This window comes from Gossypium raimondii, chromosome 4 (assembly GCF_025698545.1).
Source record: "Gossypium raimondii isolate GPD5lz chromosome 4, ASM2569854v1, whole genome shotgun sequence".
Classification (NCBI taxonomy): domain Eukaryota; kingdom Viridiplantae; phylum Streptophyta; class Magnoliopsida; order Malvales; family Malvaceae; genus Gossypium; species Gossypium raimondii.
The window spans coordinates 45,385,791-45,410,086 of record NC_068568.1 but is presented as its reverse complement, the minus strand read 5'-3'; the positions used below and the strand labels follow the sequence as shown (position 1 = coordinate 45,410,086).

The window sequence follows — 24,296 nt, the reverse complement described above, 5'->3', positions numbered from 1 at the left end:
TGATGAAAGTCATGTTTACACCTATGCTTTATTTGGATGTGTTGGTTATTCTTGTACATGTTTGGTTTGGTTTATTTGAGGTGTCGTTGAAGGCAGAGTGGTATGATTGAGTAAGATCATTTAATTGAGTTTGCATTGTTGATTGAGGTGCCAATTGTGGCATATTAGTTAGGCACCTAGAATGATTGTTGTAAATGATGTTTTTGACTTGTTTTGGATGCCTTTGAATAGGTTGAAATGTGGTCAAAATGAAAACTTGGGGCTTAAGCATTTCATGGTTGAAAAGCTTGGTTTAAAAGGCACTTTTCAGGTATACACGGGCTGACACACGGTCTACCATACGACTGTGTGTCCCACACGACCATCTGGTTTATTAAATTTTGGTGTAGGTTTGTCTATACAATCCCAGGGAGTTACACGGCCTAGTGACATGACCGTGTGATCCTATATTCGAATTGTACACGGTCTGGCCATACAACCATTTCTTGAACCACACGGGCTGAGCTTTCTCACACGGTCTGGTGACACGACCATGTAACCTGAATTTCACATGGTATCAAGTTATTACACGGTTTACTCACACGACCATGTAACCCATCTACACGGCCTCAACCCTTCCACGGCTTCGGGACACGACCGTGTGTGCCCTGTTTCATATTTTTCTTATCTTTTTAAATTTGTTTCAAATTGATTCAAAATGATTACCTACTTAGTTTTAACCTTCCATAAGCTCGATATTAACCCTTAACTGATTAGAACACATGTTAATTTATTTAATTTTGATTTGTTTGATATTTATTTGAGATTTTAAAATTATAATTTTTTTTTGTAATTGTTTGGTATTTAGCTGTAGCATCCTATTGCCTGAGTCTGATGACCGAACCGAGTGAGGGGTGTTATAATTCTGTAAACTCTACTATTGTCTTATTCTTTATGCATATATTTTATATCAAGTTTACGATGTTTATTGATTCCATGAGGAACTAATCCTCTTATGGAGGATTAGTGAGTGGAGGTGTGATTAACTGATTACTATGTAGGGTTCTCTTAACGAATCAACTGTTTGGGAGAGAAATAACTTAAACCATAGGCTTGTCGACCCTAGGTAGTTATTTAGGTGGTAATTAACCTAAAATTGGTATAACCTATCCATGAACACCTTAGCCCCAAACCGGTCTAGGCTGTGAGGTCGAGAGATAAGTAGTTCTTGCCGACTCATTAGTTTAGCAGATGATCAATAGATCCTGCTAGGGTAATGACTAGTTGATTGAATAGAAACCTAAAATATGAATTACTTATGACCACCAAAACAGGCTAATAACCTATAACTAGATTTGATCAAGTTTATAATTCAGTTTTCCAAATTCCTTTTATTTATGCTATTTTTGTTCTTTTATTTATAAAAACCAAAAAACCTTTATTTATGTTCTGTCGTAATATAATTTATTTAAATTACTAATTAGATCTATTTACGTTCAGGTTAAAGCTAATTTAGTATTATCCTCCATTGGGTATGATCCTCGGAATGCTCACCCATTCCATTGTAAAATTATATTACAACCTGACTCATTTACTTGTGGACACCGCCTCAATTTCATATCTTTTAGTTGCAGTATTCACACTCTCGATGTTAGTACGTCCAGAGGCGGTCAAGTTGTTGGCGCCATAGCCAGGGAAGCAACGTTACAAAATTAATTTTAATTTTTGCATTTAATAGAATAATTAGGAAATTAATAAATTATAATATAAATTTTATTTTTATTTTTACTAACAATGTTTATTTATTTTTGGTTTCAGTATATGACTTGTAGTTGGGGAACACCTATAGAGCCAATTATTGATCTGGAGAGACTAGTTTGCCAAAATCGTCGACAACAACAACATATGCAGAATCAACCATCTGCTACAGGCAATCCACCACAAAACAACCTGCAATTTGATGAGATTAACTATCATAACCCACAGGACTTACCACCACCAACGCAACTACCTGCAAACATAGATATAGCGTGCAACGAAAGAACTCTAATGGATTATGTGCTATCGAATTGTGAGATGGTTTAAGGAAGCATCATAAGGCCGACCATCACAGCTAACAATTTTGAAAAAAAACTAGCTATGATGCAGATAATCCAAAACAATATGCAGTTTAGAGGCACAATGACGGAGGACCCAAATCAGCATCTAAAGTGGTACCTTCAGCTTTGTGATATATTTAAATACAACGAGGTCACCGATGACACTATTCGTCTTCGACTGTTTCCCTTTTCCTTAATCGATAAAGCTTTTTCTTGATTAGATTCACAGGCACTTGGGTCCATCACGACATGGGATGAACGTATAGGAAAATTTATGCAAAAGTTCTTTCCTATTAGCAAGGTGGTCCAACTGAGGAGAGAGATCACAACATTCAAACAATTAGAAGGAGAAAGATTTCATGAAGCTTGGGAGCGTATTAAAACACTAATACAAAGATGCCCACATCATGGATTACTCGAGTGGCTGAGGTTTCAAATGTTCTATAATGGGTTGGATGTGCATGCACGTTTAGGACTAGATGGAGCTTTAGGAGGAGCCCTAATGAATATAACATATGAAGATATGTATGAATTGATAGAAAATATGGTGATAAATTCCTGTCAGTGGCCAACCGAACGCTATACATATGGTCAGAAACCATCTACGGTAAAAGTTGTCCAGGAAGATGATAGATATCAACAAATCGTGGACAGACTCAACCTTATAGAGTCCTCATCTAGTGCGTCATCTATATATAGAGGAGACAAACCTCTCTTCCATTACATTACTAGTCCAACGAGGAACTAATCCTCTTAATTTATTTTTTATGCAATTTTTTATTATCAAGTTTATTATGTTTATTGATTCCACGAGGAACTAATCCTCTTATGGGGGATGAACGAGTAGAGGTGTGATTGACTAATTGTTATGTAGGGCTTTCTTAGCGTATCTGGTGTTTGGGAGAGGAAGAACTTAAACCCTAAACTTGACAACCTTAAAAAGTCATTTAAGTGGGACTTAACCCAAAATTGGTATGGCCTATTCGTAAACCCCTTAGCCCCGAGTCGGTTTGGACTGTGAGGACGAGAGATAAGTAATTCTTGCTGACTCGTTAGTTTAGTAGAAGATAGGGTAGCGACTAGTTAATTGAATAGAAGCCCGAAATTGGAATTAGTTATGATCAACAAAGCGAGCTAATCACCCATATTTACATTTGATTAAGTTTAGAAATTAGTTTTTTGAAGGCCCTTTTTATTTATGCTGTTTTTATTTCTTTATTTATAAAAATCTAAAAATGTTTCCTTTATGTTTTGTAGTAATATAATTTATTTAAACTATTAATTAATTCTCTTTGCGTTTAGGTTAACTTTAATTTAGTACTCGCTTCCCTTGGGTACGATCCTAAGAATACTCACCTATTCCGTTGTAAAAACTATATTATAACTTGACTTGTATACTTGCGGACACTACCTCAAATCTATATTTTTAGTTCTAGTATGCACATTCTAGATATTGGTACGTTTAAAGGCGGTCAAGTTGTTGGCATTGTTGCCAAGGAGGCTACGCTACTAAGTTAATTTTAATTTTTACGTTCTAATAGAATAATTGGGAAGTTTAAAGATTTTAGATACGATTTCTAGATTTTTATTTATTTATTTATTTTATTTTATTTTACTAATACTCTTCTTTTCTTCAAAGAATTTCCACTAAATACATTTGAAAAGAGTAAAGATTCCTACAGAAGTAGCCACTACAATTAATCATGGATGAATTCGATTACATGTGGTCTGATGATGAAAATTATGAAAATGAAATTTATGAAGGAGTTTATGAAGAATGGGAAATTCAGGAAAACCAGATACTATTAATTCTGGAATTGAGCCAGCTTAGAGGAGAAGTCTCAACAGATTTACAGGATAGTGACAAGGGTATAGAAGTAAATATAATTCATCAACAGCTTGAACAAAATCTGAGTGAAAGTAGAGATGAAGATGAAAACCCAACAACAATAGTAATTGAGAAAGGTGAAAACTTGACTAGCTAGGAAACCCTAAGTTGGGAAAATAATCAGAAGGATCCCAAATAGTTCAAAACAAAAACACTCTTACAAAAGAATGTCCAAAGTGAGACAGAGCTAGTAGTAGAATTGTTAACTAAGTTAAACACTGAATTTTCCTTCCTGACAACATCGATTTCATCAAAATTAGAGGATAAGCAACATCAATATCTAAACGACGAGGTAAGTGTCTCAACCCAACTTCAAACATTTTGTGGGATGTTAACTTTTATGGAGCCAATAAAAGGGATCATTAAAGACTTCAAAAATTGTAGAAGAACTTGAGAATTATAATCATAATGACCCATGCAACATGGATAACCTTTGTAAAATAATAATCCTAAATCAGACACCTCAAAAATTTATAAACCCATGGAATTTTACAATATGAATCAAGTTAGGGGCCATACGTATTGATAGAATTTCGAGTAACTTAGAGGTTGTTTTTAAGCAAATGACCCAACTGAGAAACACAAACTTAGAATTAAGGAAATTCGAAAGCACTCACTTCTTATCTAAATCATATGATAAAATCAACACTCAATTAATAAAATTATCGAAAGAGGGCTTAATCGAACAACATAAGCATAAGATGTGGGATGATTATATGACTCTAGATTTTGAAGTAAACTTTAAGAAATCCCTAGTGCTGGAAATTTTTTTAGATTTTACAAGGATTATTAATAACTTTTGAGAAAAAAAAGTTAAAGGTGAAAGTGGAACATATCACGAGAATACTCTATAAAAACTAGACTATAAGAGGTATTTAGGACCACGAGGTTACAAAATACTTATAAGTACGACTACTCACTTTGACTTGCGAAAGGTATTTTCTGTGATAAATGCAGGACAAAAAAATAGGTTCAAAGAATGAGATAAGCGAAAAAAAGTTGAATGGCACAACAAATGCTAGACGAACACTGACAGAAATGGAATCGAAAGAGCATCCGCAGGTCAATTAACAGAGCTAGCGGATGAGTCCAACAATAAGACCTAATATTATTGAACTAAATTTTTTGTGTATATTATGTATTTTTAACTAACCAGTAGTTTAGAATCTAATTTCTATTCATATTACGGCTTTGTGTAAACCAAAACACTTTTGAAAATTGAGAATCAGGTTTGAAACAGAGTCGATGGCCCAACACGGTACATTTATGCACAACACCACTCACAAGCTCGAGGAATCGAAAAAAAACATTTTGATGTCGTGACACATCATCTCTGAGTCGTGACATAGTAGGAAAAATACCCTAAGGCTAAAAACTTTTAGAGTGTATCGCGACATCGAACCCCGATGTTGTGACATTAGCATCCTGCCAGGGTGTCGCAACATAGGGGTCAACCCAACCCATTGCACATCCCAGTTGATTAAACTCTAATTTACCTAAATTTTAACCTTAAAACCCTATGTTTGAAACCTAACACCTTAAGACCACATCTAAACTAAGCTTAACCTTTTAACCTTATCAAAAGGCCTTAAATTTCAAAACCCTCTTTTCCCTTGGAACCCCTAATTTTGCAAATCTTCTTTTCTTCTCTTGATGTTTTATTTGGTGTAGGCATCTCAACAAAAAATTGACAGAGAAACATTAATACGGTTGTATGAGGAATCCGATGCAAACAAAGCAAGCTTAAGGGTTTTTAATTTATTCTTAATGTTTCATTGAGTATTGTTAGATTCTATTAGTTATTCTAAGTTTTAATATCAAATATGCCTCTGAGGAAGAGTAAAAAAACTAATGTGCACGAAACTTCGATAGTTTCGGATCCTCAAAAATTTCAAAATCCAAACGCCAAAAAATACTTTCTCGAACTATAAGGAAAATTTTTTATTCAAGAATTAGGATTTGAATCATCAATGGTTTTATGTACAGAAATTTGGACATTAGTTCGGTATCATCGATGGGAGTGATTTTATGTTACTCCCGAAGAAAACGCGGCTATCCTAATAGTTCAAGAGTTCTATGTCTCTTTTAGGGATCAATAAATGAGAAGGTCGTAGTGAAATATAGAAAATCATAATGGTGATGGGAAACTGTAACGGTGAGAGGTAAGGAAGTAAAGGTTACTCCTCGAGAAATGTGTGAGTTTTATAACGTCCCATAGTACACAAATGACTTCCTTGATAATATTAATCTAGACACATTTAAGGACATAAAAATGGATGATATCGTAAAATATTCAAGTCAAGAAAGAGGCATATGGAATCATAGACCGGATACTGAATTATTGACTAATTTCAATCAAGTAATCATGTTTGCAGTAGCCAAGATGTGGATGCAATTTATCTGTACTAGAATAGAACTCGCATTGAATGTCTCTAACATTAATACTTTTTAAGTTATTTTGTTATAAGATATTTTGCAAATATATATATATATATATATATATATATATGTTTAGGCAGATGGATCCATCGTAATATAAAGTGTTGTATAAGTGGCCAGAAGGTTGGGGTATTCTTCCCTCCAAACACCACAATTTGAAACCTTTCATACCAGTAGAGTAACCTAAATAAATGCATTTTATGGCCCTTGGATTGAGCTTTCCCTGGTTGACTTTAGCATAAGTAGGACAATTGAAAATTCTAATATTAGAATAATTGGAAGGACTACCTGGCCATATCTCCTCTGAAACTTTACCGTTCAATGCTCAATGTAGAGATCGGTTTACAAAATAGCCTGCTAAATTTATGGCTTCAGCCCAAAACTCATTCCCTAGTCCTGCATTTGAAAGCATGCATCAAACCTTTTCTAGCAAGATTCTGTTCATTCTTTCTACAACTACATTCTGTTACAGAGTACCTACAACGGTGCGATGTCTCTCTATCTCTTTCCGTTTGTAGTAGTCATTAAACTCAGATGAACGGAAATCAAGTCCATTGTCCATTTTGAACCACTTCACGGACTTCTCAGTTTATTTTTCTAACATTGTTTTCTATTGCTTGAAGATTTTGAAGTCTTCAATTTTTCTAGTTTAGAAAATAAACCCAAACTTCCTGAATGGTCATTAATAAAAGTTATGAAATGTTTATTACCTCTTTTTGAGATGTCAGGAGTTAGACCCCATAAATCAGAAGGGATGTATTCAAGAGTCCCTTTTATTTTGTGCACTATTGAATCGAAACTTAATCGCATATGCTTCTCGTAACTGTAGTGTTCGTAGAAACCTAACTTACCAATTCTAATGTCTTCCAGAAGACCTTGTTTGCACAATATTGTCATTCCTTTCTCACTTATATGACCAAGCCGCATGTTTCAAAGTTTGGTTAAATCAGAATCTATAAAAAAAGAACCACGTTGTGTCGTGGTGAGTCAGGTTGGTTCTCGTCGCAACGATTTTGGCTCATTTTTTATAATTGTAGTTGTACCAGTAATCGTTGACCCTTGTAACGCATAGGCTACCTTTTTTTCTATCCTCTCATTACAACGAGAGCTCCACGATAAACTTTTAAGTCATTTGACTCAATAACTATCCTGCAACTGTTATAATCCAAAATCCCCAATAATATGAGATTTTTCTTTAAGTCAGTACATACCTGACATCTGATGTATTCAAATAATTTCGTTGTGCATCCTGATTTGTATAGTTCCTATTCTGGTTATCTTATATGGAAAATTTTCCCTATCAGCACAACTCTACCTTCAATTGAATTATACGTGGAGAACCAGTCCCTGTTGGGACACATTTGATAGGAGAACCTTGAATCTAGGATCCATTCAGAAGTAAGCTTGGAGTTTTCGCTCATCGACACTAACAAGAAATCATCACCTCTATCTTTGGCTACACTAGCATCAGCAACTTCGGCTTTCTGCTTATCTTTCTCATCATTTTCAACTTCCCTTTTAGTTTTATTTTGAAGATTGTAGGATTCCGACTTGATGTGACCCTTCTTCTTGCAGTAGCAACATTCTTTGTCTCGATCTAGCTTTTTGGATTGTTGTCTGCCCCTTACAACTATAATTGAGGCTTGCTTGTTTGAACTTTTGTTTGGGCCTAACTCGTTGTCGAGTATATCCTTACTTAGTAGATTCCCCTTCACATTCTCAAATGAGAGATGATCTCTCCCATAAATCAGAGTTTCCCTGAATGTTTTATAAGAAGAAGGGAAAGAACATAACAATAACATAACTTGATCTTCGTTGCTAATTTCTACTTTGAGATTCTTTAGGTTATTTAGAAGAGTAACAAACTCACTAATATGAGCTTTAATAGACTCACCTTTGACCATTCTGAACGTGTAGAGACATTGTTTTAACACTAACCTATTGGCTAATGATTTTGTTGTAATAGGCCACCCAACGAAGTCTCAATATCTGATTATTGTTTAGAGTGTTTTGGTGAATTAAGGGTAGAGATGAGTAAGTAAATTGTTTGTTTTATTAAGTATAGAATTCTTTGTATGTGTCATTTGGTGAACTCTTACTTGGAAAAGATCTGTGGTTTGGCGGACTCTTCTGTTAAGTGTACGCCACCCAGATGCTTTGCCGAACTCGCTTAGTTTACTGATTGAATAGGTTTGTTTACTATTTTAGTAAGGTAATTTAGTTAGTTAAATTGAGACTTAGTTAGAATGAAACTAAGCTACTGTAGTTGAAAATACTTAAATTATAATAAGCGCACTTAATCATGAGAATCAAGAGTGTTAGTGGAATTATCTAATTTTTCCACTAAACCTTATATTCAAGCTTAAGTATATAAGGATAATAGTGCCTTCCCCGAAAAATCTGTGTTTTTTTTTGTATTCACTTCCTCCTTGATTTTCTTTGTATTTTCTGAAACCCAAAGTCCAGAAAACCTGTCTAAAGTTGGGTTCGCTGTAGTCAGCCAACTTATACATTTGTTTTAGCTCAGTGGTAATTTCTGATAAACCCTAGGTTATTTTTAAGGCTATTTACGTGTTTTCAATTCTGCATGCATAAGTGTCAGACTAGTGTGTCAGGAAGGAAACTTTCTAGTTCTGGGTTAAGTGTTAATGTTTCGTGCATGCATGTTTAGATTCGATGAAGTAGTAATCTGATATGTATAAATAACCTTATTTTTAGCTTAAGACTCTACTAAAGGTCCGATTGACAAAGGCAAATGACCTGCTATTTAGACTTTTTTTATTTTTCTAGTGGGTTCCTTTTTACTTCCATGTGTTGTGATTATCATTACTTTATAATATTGTAAGGTAAGTATTCTTACTCTGTAAAGGATGATCAATGTACGTGTGTGTGAATAATGGTTGTCTGTCTAGAGTCATTAGTCTAAGCTCTGTATGTCTGGGATAAAAGTATCGGTCATCTTCATGTTAGGCCACTACCATCTACTTCTGAAATGGATAATATGATATGAACTGATCTATGGAAATAAAGTTAAAGGAAATATCTTGTGTAGCCTCCGGTAGGGCAGATATATATTGCAAACTAGATTGGCATAATACAATTAAACATTCTATTGAATGATTCTAAAATGAGAGTTATAAGGAGAGAATGTATATGAATGAAACGGAAACATCTGATATGAATCTGACTCTCAACTCTGGGTATGTGGCTAGCATGAAAATAGAATGTTTGAGTTATGTTATGTTGGCATATAGTATTCGTACATGTGACATGCCATTGGCGTACTAAGCCTGTCTAAGTTCTATATACGTCATTAGGTGAATTCTGTAATGTTGAGAGATTCTTTTGAAAGATTGAATAGTGGTATTAGTATTTTGCTTAAGATCTCTATGGAACTCACTAAGTTTTTTTGAACTTACCCCGTTTTCCTTTCCTTCTCAGACCTACTATTGAAGGAAGACTCTTTGAAGGAGTACATTAGAGGACATTTGCTATCGTAAGACATCTATTTATTTGTACTATGCATGACATATGGGGGTGATGTCTAATTGTATTTTGAGATGGAATTATAACTAAAACTTATGATTGATAAATAATGTTTCAATGAAATTTCATCTAAGTTTTTGGAATGGTTTCATAATGTTATATTTCGAATAATGAAATTATCTTATTGATGTTTATACGTCATTTAGCTTATACTTTATTTTAGTATTTATTAAAGGTTTAATTCAAACACTGCAAATTATACAAAGTTTTCTTCAGGAATAGTTTTAAAGATGGATTATTTTTAAGTAGTGACATGCCATACTTGGGTCCTTCTAAAGGATCGGGTTTGATATGTTACATTCATCATGTCCAAGGCTTCCAGTTTCTTCCATAATGTAAACATTGTTTTCTCCTTCAAAACCTCCTGTAACACATTATTTGTTAGACATAATTGAATTGTGGTTAGAGTGTTTTTTATCTAACCTATCCCATTATGACTGTTCCATGTCTATAGGCTTCTTCTCTGTAAGGATCCTCTCAAGATCGCTGTGAATCAGTATGGCTGACATACATAAAATCGACAAGATCAAACATGCAAATTTTACATGAAAAAACTCTTTAAAAGAGGATAAAAACCACGAGCAAAAGGAGATTTTACTATAATAAAATGAGAGTACAAAAGATAAAAAGAATCAAAGGAAAATCTGAAACCCCAAAATAAAAACCCTTCAAAACAAAGAATGAAGTTCTTTCAATCTCAATATTTTTGTTATATGAAACCTAGAGTAACTAAGTTCTATTTATAGGCTGAAATTCGTAACATATATGATTATCCCTAAGTTAATCAGGGTACAAATGGAAAACAAAAACAGAGTTTAACTAAGAGAAGAAAACTGCGAAACTTGAGATACACATCGCCACGTTGTGATGTGGCATTCGCATTGTTGGGACGAAGGCTCTCTTCTCGTCGTGATGTCAGCTGTTCATTGGGACAAATAACACTTCCTCAATATGATGTCACACACTGTTTAGTTTAAAAATACGAGACATAACTCCACAAAATTCTTAATTTCATCTTTGAAATGTGTAGATGATACAAACTTTAAAAGACTGAAACATGGTGGTTGTTGTCTTTGATTATTTAATGAATTTAGGATAATAATAATAATAATATCACATTTACTAAAGGAGGTTTAAGTTAAAAGCAAAAGTAAATGAAAGTTTGCTCAATCATTTACTTACTCAACCATCCTCACGGCTCACTATGAACTGTGCCAAAACTCCAAAACTAACTGTGTAATATATATTTGGAAAAAAATATTAAAATTATATATTGATTTTATGTTAATATGTAATTTGATATATGAACTTTAATTTGGTGTAATTATACATACAAAAATTTAACTGTAGTTTAAATATATACATGAAATTTTAATTTTAATTCAATTATACACATTTAAATAAATACATTAAATTATTTTTATATTTGATAAATATAATTACTTTTGTATGCAATATATAAACATAAATGACGCTATATTCATAGTTGTGTTATAAAATCAAAGTTCATACATAAAATTGCATATTAATTTAAAATTTTATATAATTTTGAGATTTATTTCTATATATTTTAATAAAGTTGGACAAAAGTGTTATGTTACTTATGTACAATGAGTATATTTATATTTAAAATTTTATATATGCATTTTAAAACTATTTTAACATATATCAAATAAAAATATTGGTATAATGATTTTTGGTTCTTCAACTTATAAAAAAAAGGTTATTTTAGCTCTTTAACTAATTTTTCGTCTCTTTTAGCCCTTGAACTTGCATTATTTGTCAAATCACCCCAAAATAGGTGGAAAAGTTAATGTTTGTTAACTTTGCTGACATGGAATACATATGAATTTCCACATATATGCCATGTTAGAAATTAATTAATTTTTAAAAAATAAAAAATATTTTAATAAGTTTTAATCTTTTAGAATAATATTTTTATTTTTTATTTTAAAAAAATTAATAATTACTGGCATGACATCCATGTAGCAGCTTTATGTATATGCCACTTCAAGAATTTAACAAATGTTAACTTTTCATTTATTTTAAGGTGATTTGATAAATAAGACAAGTTCAATAGCTAAAAAGAAGAAAAAATAAATAAAATACTAAATAATTTTTTATAAAGTTAGGAAACCAAATAAGTAATTATACCAAAAATATGCAGAACCTTGCGCAACAAATAAATCTGCATAAAAATTTATGGGCTTCACGTATTTAAATCCATTATTAACAAAAATAGGTTTATCCTAATTCACTACGTAATTAAAATATGGTTACTTTTTCTATTAATACCTCCCTGTTCTCCTATCTGACACCATGTTTACATATATGTAAGCTTAAAATATGGTCAAACGATAGTCTGAGGGGAACAGGTATATGCAGGGCCAGCTTAAAGTATAGGACTCCAAATGGCACCACCATTTACTGTCTTTCTTTACTCCTCATCTAATTATCTTGTGCTACCACACACCTACCTCTCTGTCACACCTATTAAACTTCAATTTCTTCATTTGCAGAACTGTGGGTCCATTTCTCCATCTTAGCAATGTCAAGGTCTCTCAGTCCTTTGGGAAGTTTACATTTCATCATCTTCTTTTCTTGTGGGTTGTAACAGGTTGTACAACTGTCGGGATCACTGTGCTTCAACAACTAGCCCTTTTTTTGGTCATATAAAAGTTTAGGGGATTGGAGAGGTTGCCACCCAATGTCACGGCATTCCCATCAGTCTGGCTGAAAGTGTGATATTGATAGATCATTTATCAAATGAAGTTATCAGTGAAATGCCAACTTTAGTGCTTATCAAAGTGATAATAAGCACTGAGCCAATGCATGTTGACATTAGTCTTTGAAATCTAAGCCAGAAATTATCTCACATAATGTTTCCATTGTAAAATCACAGGCTAACTATAACTCTTAAGAATCCAACAAGGTTTTCATTAGGGAAATGATAGCCAAGATGAACCACACCATATTAAGAGCAGGTTCCATATTGGGAAGTTTTAGGATTAATGTATCATCTATGAGGTTCCAAATGAGTTTTAGGATTAGTGTATGAAACGAAATTTTATGGCTACAATACATTTCCAAGTACTGTTTCCTTTTAAACATCCCAATAAATTGGAAGGACATGTATCTTTGTCTACGGTGCAGACCACAGAGCTATGGGTTATTCTTGTATTAAAATTGTTCGAATTCATCTTATAATTATATTCAATACATATACTTTCAAATAAATTTTGATTTATTAGTGAATCATTTTAGATCATTTCTATATTCATATTTGTTGAGGGAGATTGATTTCTTTGGGAGAAATTTTCAAAGTGTCATCCTTAAGGTTGCCGATTTGGTCCCTCAACAATGGAAGGTATTATCCTCTTAGGGAGGGTTTTGTCGCCCCTCCCCGTCCTCAAGGATGCCGACCCGATCCCTCAACAATGGAAGGTATTGTCCCCCAACAGATGACCTATCCGTAGGCTAGGAGTTCGAATCCTACCAAGGGTGGGATGCTCACGTCACCTCTTGGTCAGTAGTCGTAAATCCACGTACGGTTAAGGTGTCCCCTTCCGTGAATTGGACACGGCTCTTTGTGGAGGAGGGACAAAATCCTCCCTTGAGGACAATACCTTCCATTGTTGAGAGACTGAATCGGCATCCCCAAGAATGACACTTCAAAAATTTCTCCCGAAAGAACTGATCTCCCTCAATAATATTGTGTTTGTATTTTGTTTTCTTATGTTGTGTTATATTTTTAATCTTTTTTTCAAATCATATTTGTGTGTTTTATCCAAAATTAATAAATTATCAAATCTTGATAAGAGGGATGTCTTGGGAGACAAAGATACTAAATCTCATGCCTATACCAACCTATTGATTTTATATTTATATACGTCTCCTGTGGTAAGTGAAGATGGTCCCAATTCATTTATCTCTCTTCATTGGATTACATATCCACTTGGACTTACCCATTAATCAGTAATTTCTTTTCTCCCTAAAAGTTGATAATTATCGTCCAATATCCTAGTCCTGTGAACAAAATTATCTGATGATGATAATCAAATATGATATGCCTGATTGTAATCCAAAGTGACCCGCCCATGTTCCATGAGTTGAAGTCCTCGTTAGAAAGACCATTTCAAGTTCAGCATTGTTTCAGCAATTCAAAAGTTAATAATTAATACAAACATATAAATGCACCTGCTGTCATCAACTAACCTCATGCAGGTTCACCTGTTTCATTTACTTCACCTAGTTAGTGCTTTATATTGATCATCCCCCTCATTCTTCTCAACTCACACACCTTCCAATCTTTCATTCTTTGCTGTTGAAGTAGTAATATCTATAGCATACAGAGATGGAGAGGCAAAGAAGCAAGCAGGTTTGTTTGTTGATGTGGGTTTTGGTTGCTGCCTTGTTCTCCCACAACATGGTCATTGCAGTGACCTCCACTGGCCTTGGTGAGCAGAAAAACTACTATCCAGCTCCTGACCCTCATGCTGGAACTCCCCCTTCAGGTTTCACTCTCTTTGAGAAACTATATTCAGCTGTTGGTTCATACCAGTTGTCTGATGTTTTCCTTTTCTTGTTGCAATGACATGATGCTGACTCTATTTGGTCTAAGTGCAGGTTCACATGGCACACCACCATCTTCAGGAGGTGGATCACCTCCCTCTCATGGAACCCCATCACATGGAGGTGGTTACCACCCTTCACCAACACCATCAACGCCTTCGGGTGGAAATTGTGGAACTCCCCCACATGACCCTTCAACTCCATCAACACCATCACACACTCCTTCTCATGGTACTCCACCATCATCTGGAGGTGGTAGTCCCCCATCGTATGGAGGAGGCAGTCCCCCATCGTATGGAGGAGGCAGTCCCCCATCATACGGAGGTGGCAGTCCCCCATCATATGGAGGTGGCAGTCCCCCATCATATGGAGGTGGCAGTCCACCAACTACTCCTATTGATCCAGGAACTCCAAGCATTCCCTCACCTCCATTCTTTCCTGCTCCAACTCCACCAATTGGTGGTACATGCGAGTAAGTCATTGTAACTTCTAAATAGTTCTTTTGTCATCAAGTTAAGATACTAACAACTCACATTTGTTACTTTCAGTTTCTGGAGGAGTCACCCCACACTGATATGGGGTCTGCTTGGTTGGTGGGGCAGTGTAGGCAACGCATTTGGCGTGACCAACGCTCCTGGACTTGGAACAAGCATGAGCTTGCCCCAAGCACTTTCAAACACACGTACTGATGGACTTGGGGCGCTTTACCGGGAAGGAACAGCCTCATTTCTCAACTCCATGGTGAATAATAGGTTCCCATTCTCGACTAAGCAAGTCAGGGAGACTTTTGTTGCAGCACTTGGTTCAAACAGCGCTGCAGCAGCTCAGGCTCGTCTCTTCAAGCTTGCCAATGAAGGCCACCTCAAGCCAAGGACCTAAGCAAACACCTTTTGGTTTGTCAGTTTCTTGAAGCATTTTATCCACTAGTGTGTGCTACTTAGATTTTATGTTCCTAGTATTCGACATCTATAATGCTACAGCTTTCATTTGGATAGATACTGTGTCTAGAACTGAATGTTAAGTTTATGTTTTCTTATTTTAAATAAAATTTAAGATATTTGTTTAAATTTCCTCCTACCACATACTCTACACTGACAGAAACTGCATCAAAAGTTGGTCACTAGCTAGGCCACTGGTGAATGAAACCATAATTTCAAGCTATCTGAGACAATCAAAATAAAACATGCATCTAGCGTTTCTAGATAGACGTTCTAAACCAAGCAAATTACATGGTTAATGATTCGTGCTGATGCATCCATGTTTATGGAGCATGCGTGCATGGCGAATTCAACAAAGGGAGCGTGGTAAGAATAAATGGGAAGTGAATGCACATTAATGACCCAAATACAGAGCAGTGGAACTTGCAGATAGCCCAGTGTATTTCATTTATTATGTAGTACAGCTGTAGGAATTCCATGAACCATATTTAAGAGAGAACTGAACAGCAGAAACTAGAATATTATAAGAACAATTAATGAGTTACTTTCACAACTAAAGTAGTATTAAGGTCATCAACATAAAGAAAGACATAAATCTTCTTTTTGACAAAAAGTTCTAATGCCAATCCTGGTTCGCTACCAATTCATTGAAACAACGTCACAGTTATGGGATTCTGTCTCAAATGAAGGTAAAAGTTAGGATGGTCAACAGGAAAACAACTCTGAAGGAAACCCAAAGGAAAACATACCTTTTGCTTGTTATAATGACCAGTAAGAAATCGTTTACACAATTGATAAACAAGGAAAGTGAACAATTATTTGGGAGGCAACTTAAGCACCAGCTGATCATGAGAAATTACTGCTCCTTAGTATTCTCGACTTTCTTTCCTACGGGTTGCAATCATGATTGTATGGAAGAAGTGAAAATTGTTTTCATAGATTCCCATCCAGTGTCTGAATACCTCGTAGTACTTGCATTCATGTTATCATTGTAGCATTCAGCCAAAAATTTCCTACTCATCCATTCAAGGAATGCATATAACTGCAGCCATTTTCTAGAATTGCACTTAACTTTTGGTAGTAGTGAAATCAGATTGCAGAACCCTGCGAGGCATATCTGATTCACCACTATAGAGAGAATAATTTTGTGCCCATAGATGATTTTTCAGGACATCTCAGATGCCAACGTAAATATTTCGGTTTACCCTAGTCTTCCAGAAAATGGAAGAAGGGTAAAACAGAAAAAAGCTTAGTAGTTGCATATGCTAACAGCAAATCAACAGTAACAAACAAGCTAGTTAATGATGATACAAACAATTTCCAAAAGATGTAGCTCGAAATCTTTTATCATTTACTTCTTGTCCTACCTTAAGGAAACATTATTTTAAATATTTCAACAAGTTAATAAACATATATGGCTACCAGCCTACCACATGATCACGACAGACGCGGCAGCTCCATAAAAGCTTCACCAAGGAAGCCAGATACATAATAAAAAACAAAAGATATTTAATAAGATGTAATAGGTGGAAGATACAGCTACAATATAAAGACCATGTGAAACTAAATACTTGATAGGTGTAAGATAACACCCATTGATGCTCCCCTCTATGTGTAGCTCAACATGAACTTACAGTGAACAACCTCACTGAGGATCGTCAGTTTCACATGGTTTAGGCAGGAAGAACTTAACAAACACTTGGGCTCTATATCATGTTAAGAATACAACCTAAAACCATATATAACACGCCTTGACAATTTTCATGTGTAAATTTATCCATCCATTGGTAAGAGAATTTCAATTAGAACATATCTATGTTCTTTTGAACATTTTCAAAATTTTTTTTACATAGTTACAAATAGATCAAGGGTTACCAGTTTGCAAGACAATAGAAGAGTTAAAATCAATGCAAAAAATAAAGGCATACCAACCCATATTCGGTTAAATAGAACGCGGGTATGATCTCTGCAAGGCAAGAAAAATTACCGTAAAAGGCCAAGTCAAAATGGCATTTTAGTAACTTGAAACTATGTTGTTTCGACTCTTTTTTTTTTTCCTGAAGTACTCATGTCTGGTAACCATATCAAATGTATATCCGGAAAAGGGTATAGGGATATGGTCCTCTAAGAACTCTGAAAATACATGGAAATCTTGGAAAAGTTTGAATAAACACGTGTCCGACAAGTCTTAGTAACATAGACTTGAAAACATTTACATTAAGAAAAAAGAAAATGCTTGCTGAAAGTTTATTGATGCACAAGCAGAATTAGCACATGAGCTTATGTAATTTTATTTTAATTTTCAAAGTATGATGAGGTGAGATGGTGCATTAATCAGGTTGGGTATCTCATGTAAATTGAAGAGCACCACGAACATCGAGCATGGAGTTGCTGATACTTCCTTCAAGATCTACTTAACTCTTTGAACCTTTAAACCTCTTTAGATGGTTTTTTGATGCAGACACCAGACTGGACTGAGCTGTAAATATAAAATGCTTGAATAAATGAAGGCAGCAACCAAAATTCACTATGACTCCCAGAGCAACATAATTCCAGTGACCTAATTCTAGGTGCATTTTTAATGCCAAAAAACTCTAGAAGTCTAAAGGAAGAAACAGAACGGAGAGATCGTGGAAAGGGATGTCAGATGGTAGTCCAAAACATAAGTTCAAACTTAAAAGTGGAAGCCATTGTCTCACTTAACATCTATTAACAACTCAATATGGAAATTAGTATCAAGACCAAGGTAGCAGACAATTTATACGTACTCAAAGGGTCCAATATAATTTTATAAGCTTTCAAGGTACACAGACAACAAATATAACTACCTGCATCAAGCTGGCACAAAAATTCACGTATTAAATCTCTCTGTCCTATCTTAAAAGGCAAAATAGAAAAGGAAAGGATTCTTATCGTATCTTTTCTCACCAGATTCATGTAGCGACTGCAATGGTTGCATCAAACTGTAATGAAATTTCCAAGAAATTAGAACAAACAAATGCCGTTTGCTGAGTGAGTAGTAAGTTTCTTTAGTTGCTTTCTTAAACAAGACAGAACTTCATAGGATATTTATTATCAAAACAAAAAGGAAGGTTTTATATATATAAAATTAAACCATCACTGGCATTGACTTGATAATTTATAGATCAGAGTTGCACTTTCATCCTGATAATAAATATCCAATGAGCAAAGACATCTCAATCTTCTCCGATAACACAAGCTTCAGAATGTAAGTTTGGGACATATGCAGTCTGCAAACACACTTTTACATGCTCTACAAATTTTAGGGAGAGATGAAGTGTAGCACAATAAAGTATTTATATGCAGAATGTTGAAATTCTCTTGGAGCTCAAGCAGCATGGACAGAGTAAAAAATTGACAGTGACTAGCAAATCATTTCTCATATTTAGAGTAATAAGACCTTGCACTCAAGTAAGATTCAATTCTATCCATTTTCAGAGATCAACCATCCCCATATTACGTATTAATTGATAAAATCAATTGACAGTTGAATGCATAGCAGTCTTAGTATGTTTTTTTCCTGAAAGAAGTTTTAGTATCTTCAAGCAGACTAAAAATATCATTACCATTTGATCAGTGTGTCTTGCATTGTACTTTGGTGATTAGAAACGTCTGGAATGTGTAATAGAAAAAACCTTGGAAAGAAAAAGTACCTAATAATATTGAGTTATTAAACACAACACCAATAAGCAAGCTCAATCGCATACTTATGCAACGACTATAGCATATATATATAATCCCATATGTTACTCATAAAACATGAACTTTCCACTCTCCATGGAAGTTTTGCACTTTTGTTCAGAAATACATATCTAAAGACTCTAGGTTCCCTTTTCACTTCCAACACAAAGTTAATGCTTGCTTGGGTGCTTGAAGTGTTAGCTACTGCATTTTCATTTTCTAATCGTTAGCATGGATTAAGTTCTAACCCAAAGTCCTACAATCCGGACTACATTCATCTATGATTTGTAACATAGTAAGTTGATTCTTGCAACTTGGGAAAGGATAAGTTAGTAGCTGTTTTCCCCTTTCATGTCTGGGTTTCTTGTCTTTATTTTTTTTCAAAACTCCAGAATAGATAATCTACAGATGCCCTAGTAAGGAGAAAATGGCAAATCAAAAAGTAAATAGATAACAAAAAGATAATTCATTCAAAGCAAGCACAAACAGACCCCTTAAAGGAAACAAGGGATACTTTGCAATTGCAGATTTATATAATTATATGTAATATAATAGTATAGTGATCAAATTTGAATGTTTTCTTTCCAACACACAGCTAAATTTACCTAATACATAGTGGATGTTGCAGTTTGGTTCAAGGTAGTAACTTTACATCCTAGTCTTCAGTTGTTTGAAGACAAGCTTCAAGCAATAAACAATTCAGTCCAGCTCAAATTCAGGGATTGTTACGATGAGTTGTATGTACGATCACTTTTGACAGTCAGTACTTTGGTCAAACAGAAAGAAAGGAGAATGTGGCACAATTGAGTACTGTTCAGGCCATATGAGACTCAAACCATTTAAAAATCTCTTCAGATTGCAAACTAGTCATTTCATGATAGGCAAATGCAAGATTTAGCTCCTCCTCAACGGGATGCACCAAATCCTTTTCTAGCAAATTAGGCTTACTATCCTGGAGAGCATCTTTCCAACGTGTCGCACGCCCATCCCGTTTCATATACCCATTCTCGTCGACAAAGCCTTTCTCCCTGAATAAGTTGAACAAAGTAGCAGAAATAGTCTGATCAAGACCTGGGATTCTATCAAACAAAAAAGTTGGTGACAGAGGCAACTCCATGCATTCAATCTCTGCAACATCAACCCCTTTATTTCTCAAAACTTCAATGAATTCAGTTATTTTTTGTTGCCTGCGTAAATCTTTAGGCATGTGCACAAAAAGGGTCGGTGGATAGTCCTCTCTAATGTCCATGTGATCAAATAATCCTTCAGCAATCACAAGTGTAATACTACTAAACTTCAAATCATTAGCAATTGCAGATACAAAATACCCACCAGAAGAGGCCCCCAAAGCCACAAGAGGAAGCTTTCCAAGGTTCTGTCTCTTAACCCACCATGTTATAATATCTTCAACAATCAACCTTTCTTCCCCAAATGCCCAGCACCTCCCTGCACTTGATATAGTCAAGACAGCAAATTTACGAGCAAGAGCATGAAGCACAAGCAGCCTTTCCTCAGGCAAACCAACACATTCAGGACATTTAGGAGACTTATCCCAAAAATTAACAGCTCTACCACTACATCCATGAGCTAGAAAAAGAACAGCCTTAGGCGAATCGGGTATTTGCCATATCAAATCCGTCCCATTCCGGAATTCTCTTTTTGGATTAAACTGCACCAAAGACTCAAACCTATTCCATTTTCTCTCCGGTGGCAGTCCGTATGCCTGAATCCGTTTTTCATCATTTCTGTGGAAAAGGAACACTAATGCTACTGAGACTGATACCACAAACATAACTGGGACCACAACCGGGTATTTTTTTTGTCCATGCCATGCCTTTAACTTTGTTCCACGATTCAGCATTGCTGACAACAGATTAACAATAACAGGCTTGAACACTTGTAAGCCTAAAGTCTAATTGAAACAATTCACTAATAAATTGAATCTAAGAATAGTCTAAAGTCTCAAAAAGGGTGGGTGTAATATAGATATTAAAGGTTGGACATTCCAAGATGTTATTTGTAGATCGCAAAAGATAGAATGATAGTTGAAGAAGTGAAGAAGTCAAGACCTGGAAAATATTTGGGAGGGTAGTTGGAGATCTAATCTTCTGCTTTCCGAATTTCCAGAGAGCTTAGCTTCCGTTTCCAGTTCTTGCAGCTTTTGAATGGGTTAACCTGTTATCAAAAGGTTTAGGGTAAAGTACAAAAATGTCAATAAACTATTGATTTTGTTCTATTTTAGTCACTTAACCATTAATTATTTCAATTTAATCACTAAACTTTTTGAAATTAATATTTTAGTCCCTTGTAGTTATGAGCGACAGGAAGTTGACTTGGGCTTTTTTTTTGTCTAATAACAAATTTACCCCTCAATGTTTACAAATTTTGTCATTTTAATTCATTTAAATTCTAAAATTTCAATAAATTTAACCATCAACATTTACAACATGGCAAATTTGAGTCCAAAGTCTCAATTAATTAATCATCATAGTTGTATTGAACGAGGCAATTAAATCTATTTCCTCATATTCTAATACGATATTTTAACAAAATTAGAATTAGGTTGAGAAAATAATTTAATGGAGTTAATTAATTAATTAATATTTTAAGAATAGAAAATTAGCTATTAGGTTGGTTAAATGATATATGTTGGTTAGAAGTCCAAATAATACATATAATTATACCAGTACATGAGACGAGCCCAATATATCCATCTCAAATGAAAGGGGCAGCAAACCCTAGTATCCATTAGGGTATGCCATCGCCCCTTAATATTTCATATAAAGGAATATTGTATTTTTCTATTAAAATATCATTATTTAATAACATATTGTTCAAGTAAAACTTTTGTAGATTTTTTCTTATAAATAGAAACTATGAAATAACTTAATTAACACACCATTTAGGGGTTATTACTCTATAGGAAAATAATGACAATTTATTCACAAAATAAATTCTATTTTCTACTAAGGTCAAAAGGTTTTCTAATTTCTCATAGAGAAGTTAACTTTCCCACTTAATTAAAGTTTTTATCATGTGTATTCAATTGGCGTTGTGTGAACCCACACTTAAAGTAATCCAAAGTTCAAGAAAAGCAAAGAATTGGAATGTTTTTGTCCAAATAGGCAATTATATAGTGCCTTGCCAAATTCGAGATTGTCATCACTAAACAACCTCTACTTCATCATAAGTACTGCAACATGGTATCAAAGCTGAGTAATGATTTACCTAGAAGCTTGGTCAGTTGGTTTTATGACTCAAACACATGCAGAAATTAGTAGTGTGCATCTAACGTTTATGCCTCAAGACCAGGCTAAAAAGGATGACCAAAACCCTATTGTTATTGATGAACATGGTAAGTACTCAAACCATAAACAAATTGGTATAATGATATTTCCTTGAAAGGCTCACTAAATTGCCTGATGGTATTTTACAACAAAGTTGGCATGATCAATTCTGCCTAGAAATTGTTCGACAAAATGCTAGAACTAAAATGTCGTCCTACTATATTAAATTGTAGAACTAAAATGCTAGAACTAAAATGCCAGAAATTGTTCGGCATTTACCCCTTCTTTACTAGTCACATTACAGAAAACAAAAGCATAAAAAATCAACATTGTAACAACAAATGAGAGGTGAATTCATTCTAAAAGTCGAAATGTAAAGAGATTTTGAATGGGAGAAGAAATAAAAATGTGGGTTTTGAATAGGAGAAAAAAATCTTCCAAAGAGAAGCACCGATGGTGGAGAAGAGGAGGAAATATACAGAAAAAATAATGATAAAAATTAATCCCATAATAAAAAAACAAAAATATACAGAAGAAGAGAAGAAAAAGATAAACTCACCGGTGGTGGAGAAGAGGAACAAAGAACTAGAGACTTCTTCAATGGAGAAGAGGAACAAAGAACCAGTGATGAAGAGGAACAAAGAACCAGTAGAGGAACAAAGAACCAGCGATGAATAGATGAAAGCAAAGTGCTTTCTAGATGAAAACAAAGAACCAGCATTGTGTTTGGCTAAAAAAGTAAAATACCAGCCTAAAAGCACTTTTTGGCTGAAAAAGCTGAAAAATTCTGCTTTTTCATCTGCCCAAAAGCAATTCAAATAAGTTGAAAATTTACTACCACTGAAGTCTGTTCTTTATTGCTTTTCAGGGAAAAGCACTTTTACATGCAAAAGTTCATCTGGAAAGCAATAAAGAACACAACCTAAGTCATGAATCATATGGATATGGTTAAGTCGTTTCCTTTTTTATGCTTGAGCATGAAATAACTTAGTATTAGCGTCCCCATGTCAGAGCCAAATAATTTTTGACCATTGTCTCCAATAAATAGCTTCCTGTGCTAAAAATTATTAAGGGCCCGTTTGTTTACATGTTAAAAATTTTACGAAAAATATTTTTTGGTCAACGAAAAATGACTTATAGAACAATGTAAAACAAACTTTTTTTCCTGTAAAATGACTTACGCTTTTGAAAAGCGTAGGTTATTTTCCCGAAAAGAGTTCCTCTATAGGTAATTTTATTTTTATATAAAAATCAACTTAAATCAAGCTTAATATTATTATATTGAAAATAGTTTTTATTTTTATTTTAAAAAATATTTAAAATATTAATATAAAATATTATATTTTCAATATCATTAAACATACATAATTATTTATTTATATTTAGTCATATAATAAATTATTAATATAATTAATATATTTATTATTTTAATAAATTATTTAATATTTTAATTTTATTTTAATAATAAATTTAAAAATAATAATTTTAAATAATATTCTTTTGAAAATATTCAATATTAATATTTTAATAAATATTTCTTACAATTATAAATATATTAATAATAAATGTTTGGTAGTATAAAAGTTCAAATATGTGATAAGTCTATGTACTCTTCACAAATTTTTAATTTAGTTTCGTACTTTTATTTTCAAGAATTTAGTCCCTCTACTTTTTAGATTTGAAAATCAAGTCCAATTGTTGACATTGTTAATTTTTTTTCAATTTTGTTGATGTCATATTTTTAAATTAAAAATACTCGCTTGGTAGTTGTCGAAACCTTTTTTATTTTTGAAATCGACTTAACACGATCCCACCATGTGTAATGATGTTTTTAATTAAAATCACT

The 24,296-nt window shown here is 34.0% G+C and overlaps 2 protein-coding genes and 1 non-coding gene across 6 annotated transcripts; 1 reads left to right on the top strand and 2 right to left on the bottom strand.

Moving 5' to 3' along the window:
- Nucleotides 1-2,385: 2,385 nt before the first annotated feature.
- LOC128040743 (small nucleolar RNA R71) lies at nt 2,386-2,492 on the bottom strand. Its single transcript, XR_008195549.1, has one exon. It is a non-coding gene; the product is annotated as a small nucleolar RNA R71 (small nucleolar RNA).
- Nucleotides 2,493-14,229: 11,737 nt separating this feature from the next.
- On the top strand, nt 14,230-15,590 carry LOC105779569 (protodermal factor 1). Its single transcript, XM_012603379.2, has 3 exons — nt 14,230-14,465; nt 14,578-14,995; nt 15,072-15,590. Exons 1-3 carry the CDS (start codon nt 14,306-14,308, stop codon nt 15,400-15,402), a joined length of 909 nt encoding a protein of 302 aa, XP_012458833.1. The 5' UTR covers nt 14,230-14,305; the 3' UTR covers nt 15,403-15,590.
- Nucleotides 15,466-23,129, bottom strand: LOC105779567 (uncharacterized). Of its 4 annotated transcripts, XR_008195377.1 has the most exons (4): nt 23,010-23,129; nt 19,769-21,338; nt 18,390-18,424; nt 15,466-17,940 (listed from the first exon to the last, which is right to left on the bottom strand). XR_008195377.1 is itself a non-coding variant. In XM_012603375.2 (2 exons), the coding sequence occupies exon 2, from the start codon at nt 21,022-21,024 to the stop codon at nt 19,978-19,980; it is 1,047 nt and encodes a 348-aa protein (XP_012458829.1). In that variant the 5' UTR covers nt 21,025-21,338; nt 23,010-23,129; the 3' UTR covers nt 19,611-19,977. The 4 variants fall into 4 exon arrangements, 1 of the variants encoding a protein (XP_012458829.1); XR_008195378.1 differs by lacking the exon at nt 18,390-18,424; XR_008195379.1 differs by lacking the exon at nt 15,466-17,940 and having other exon boundaries at nt 17,964-18,424.
- Between the last annotated feature and the right edge of the window lie 1,167 nt (nt 23,130-24,296).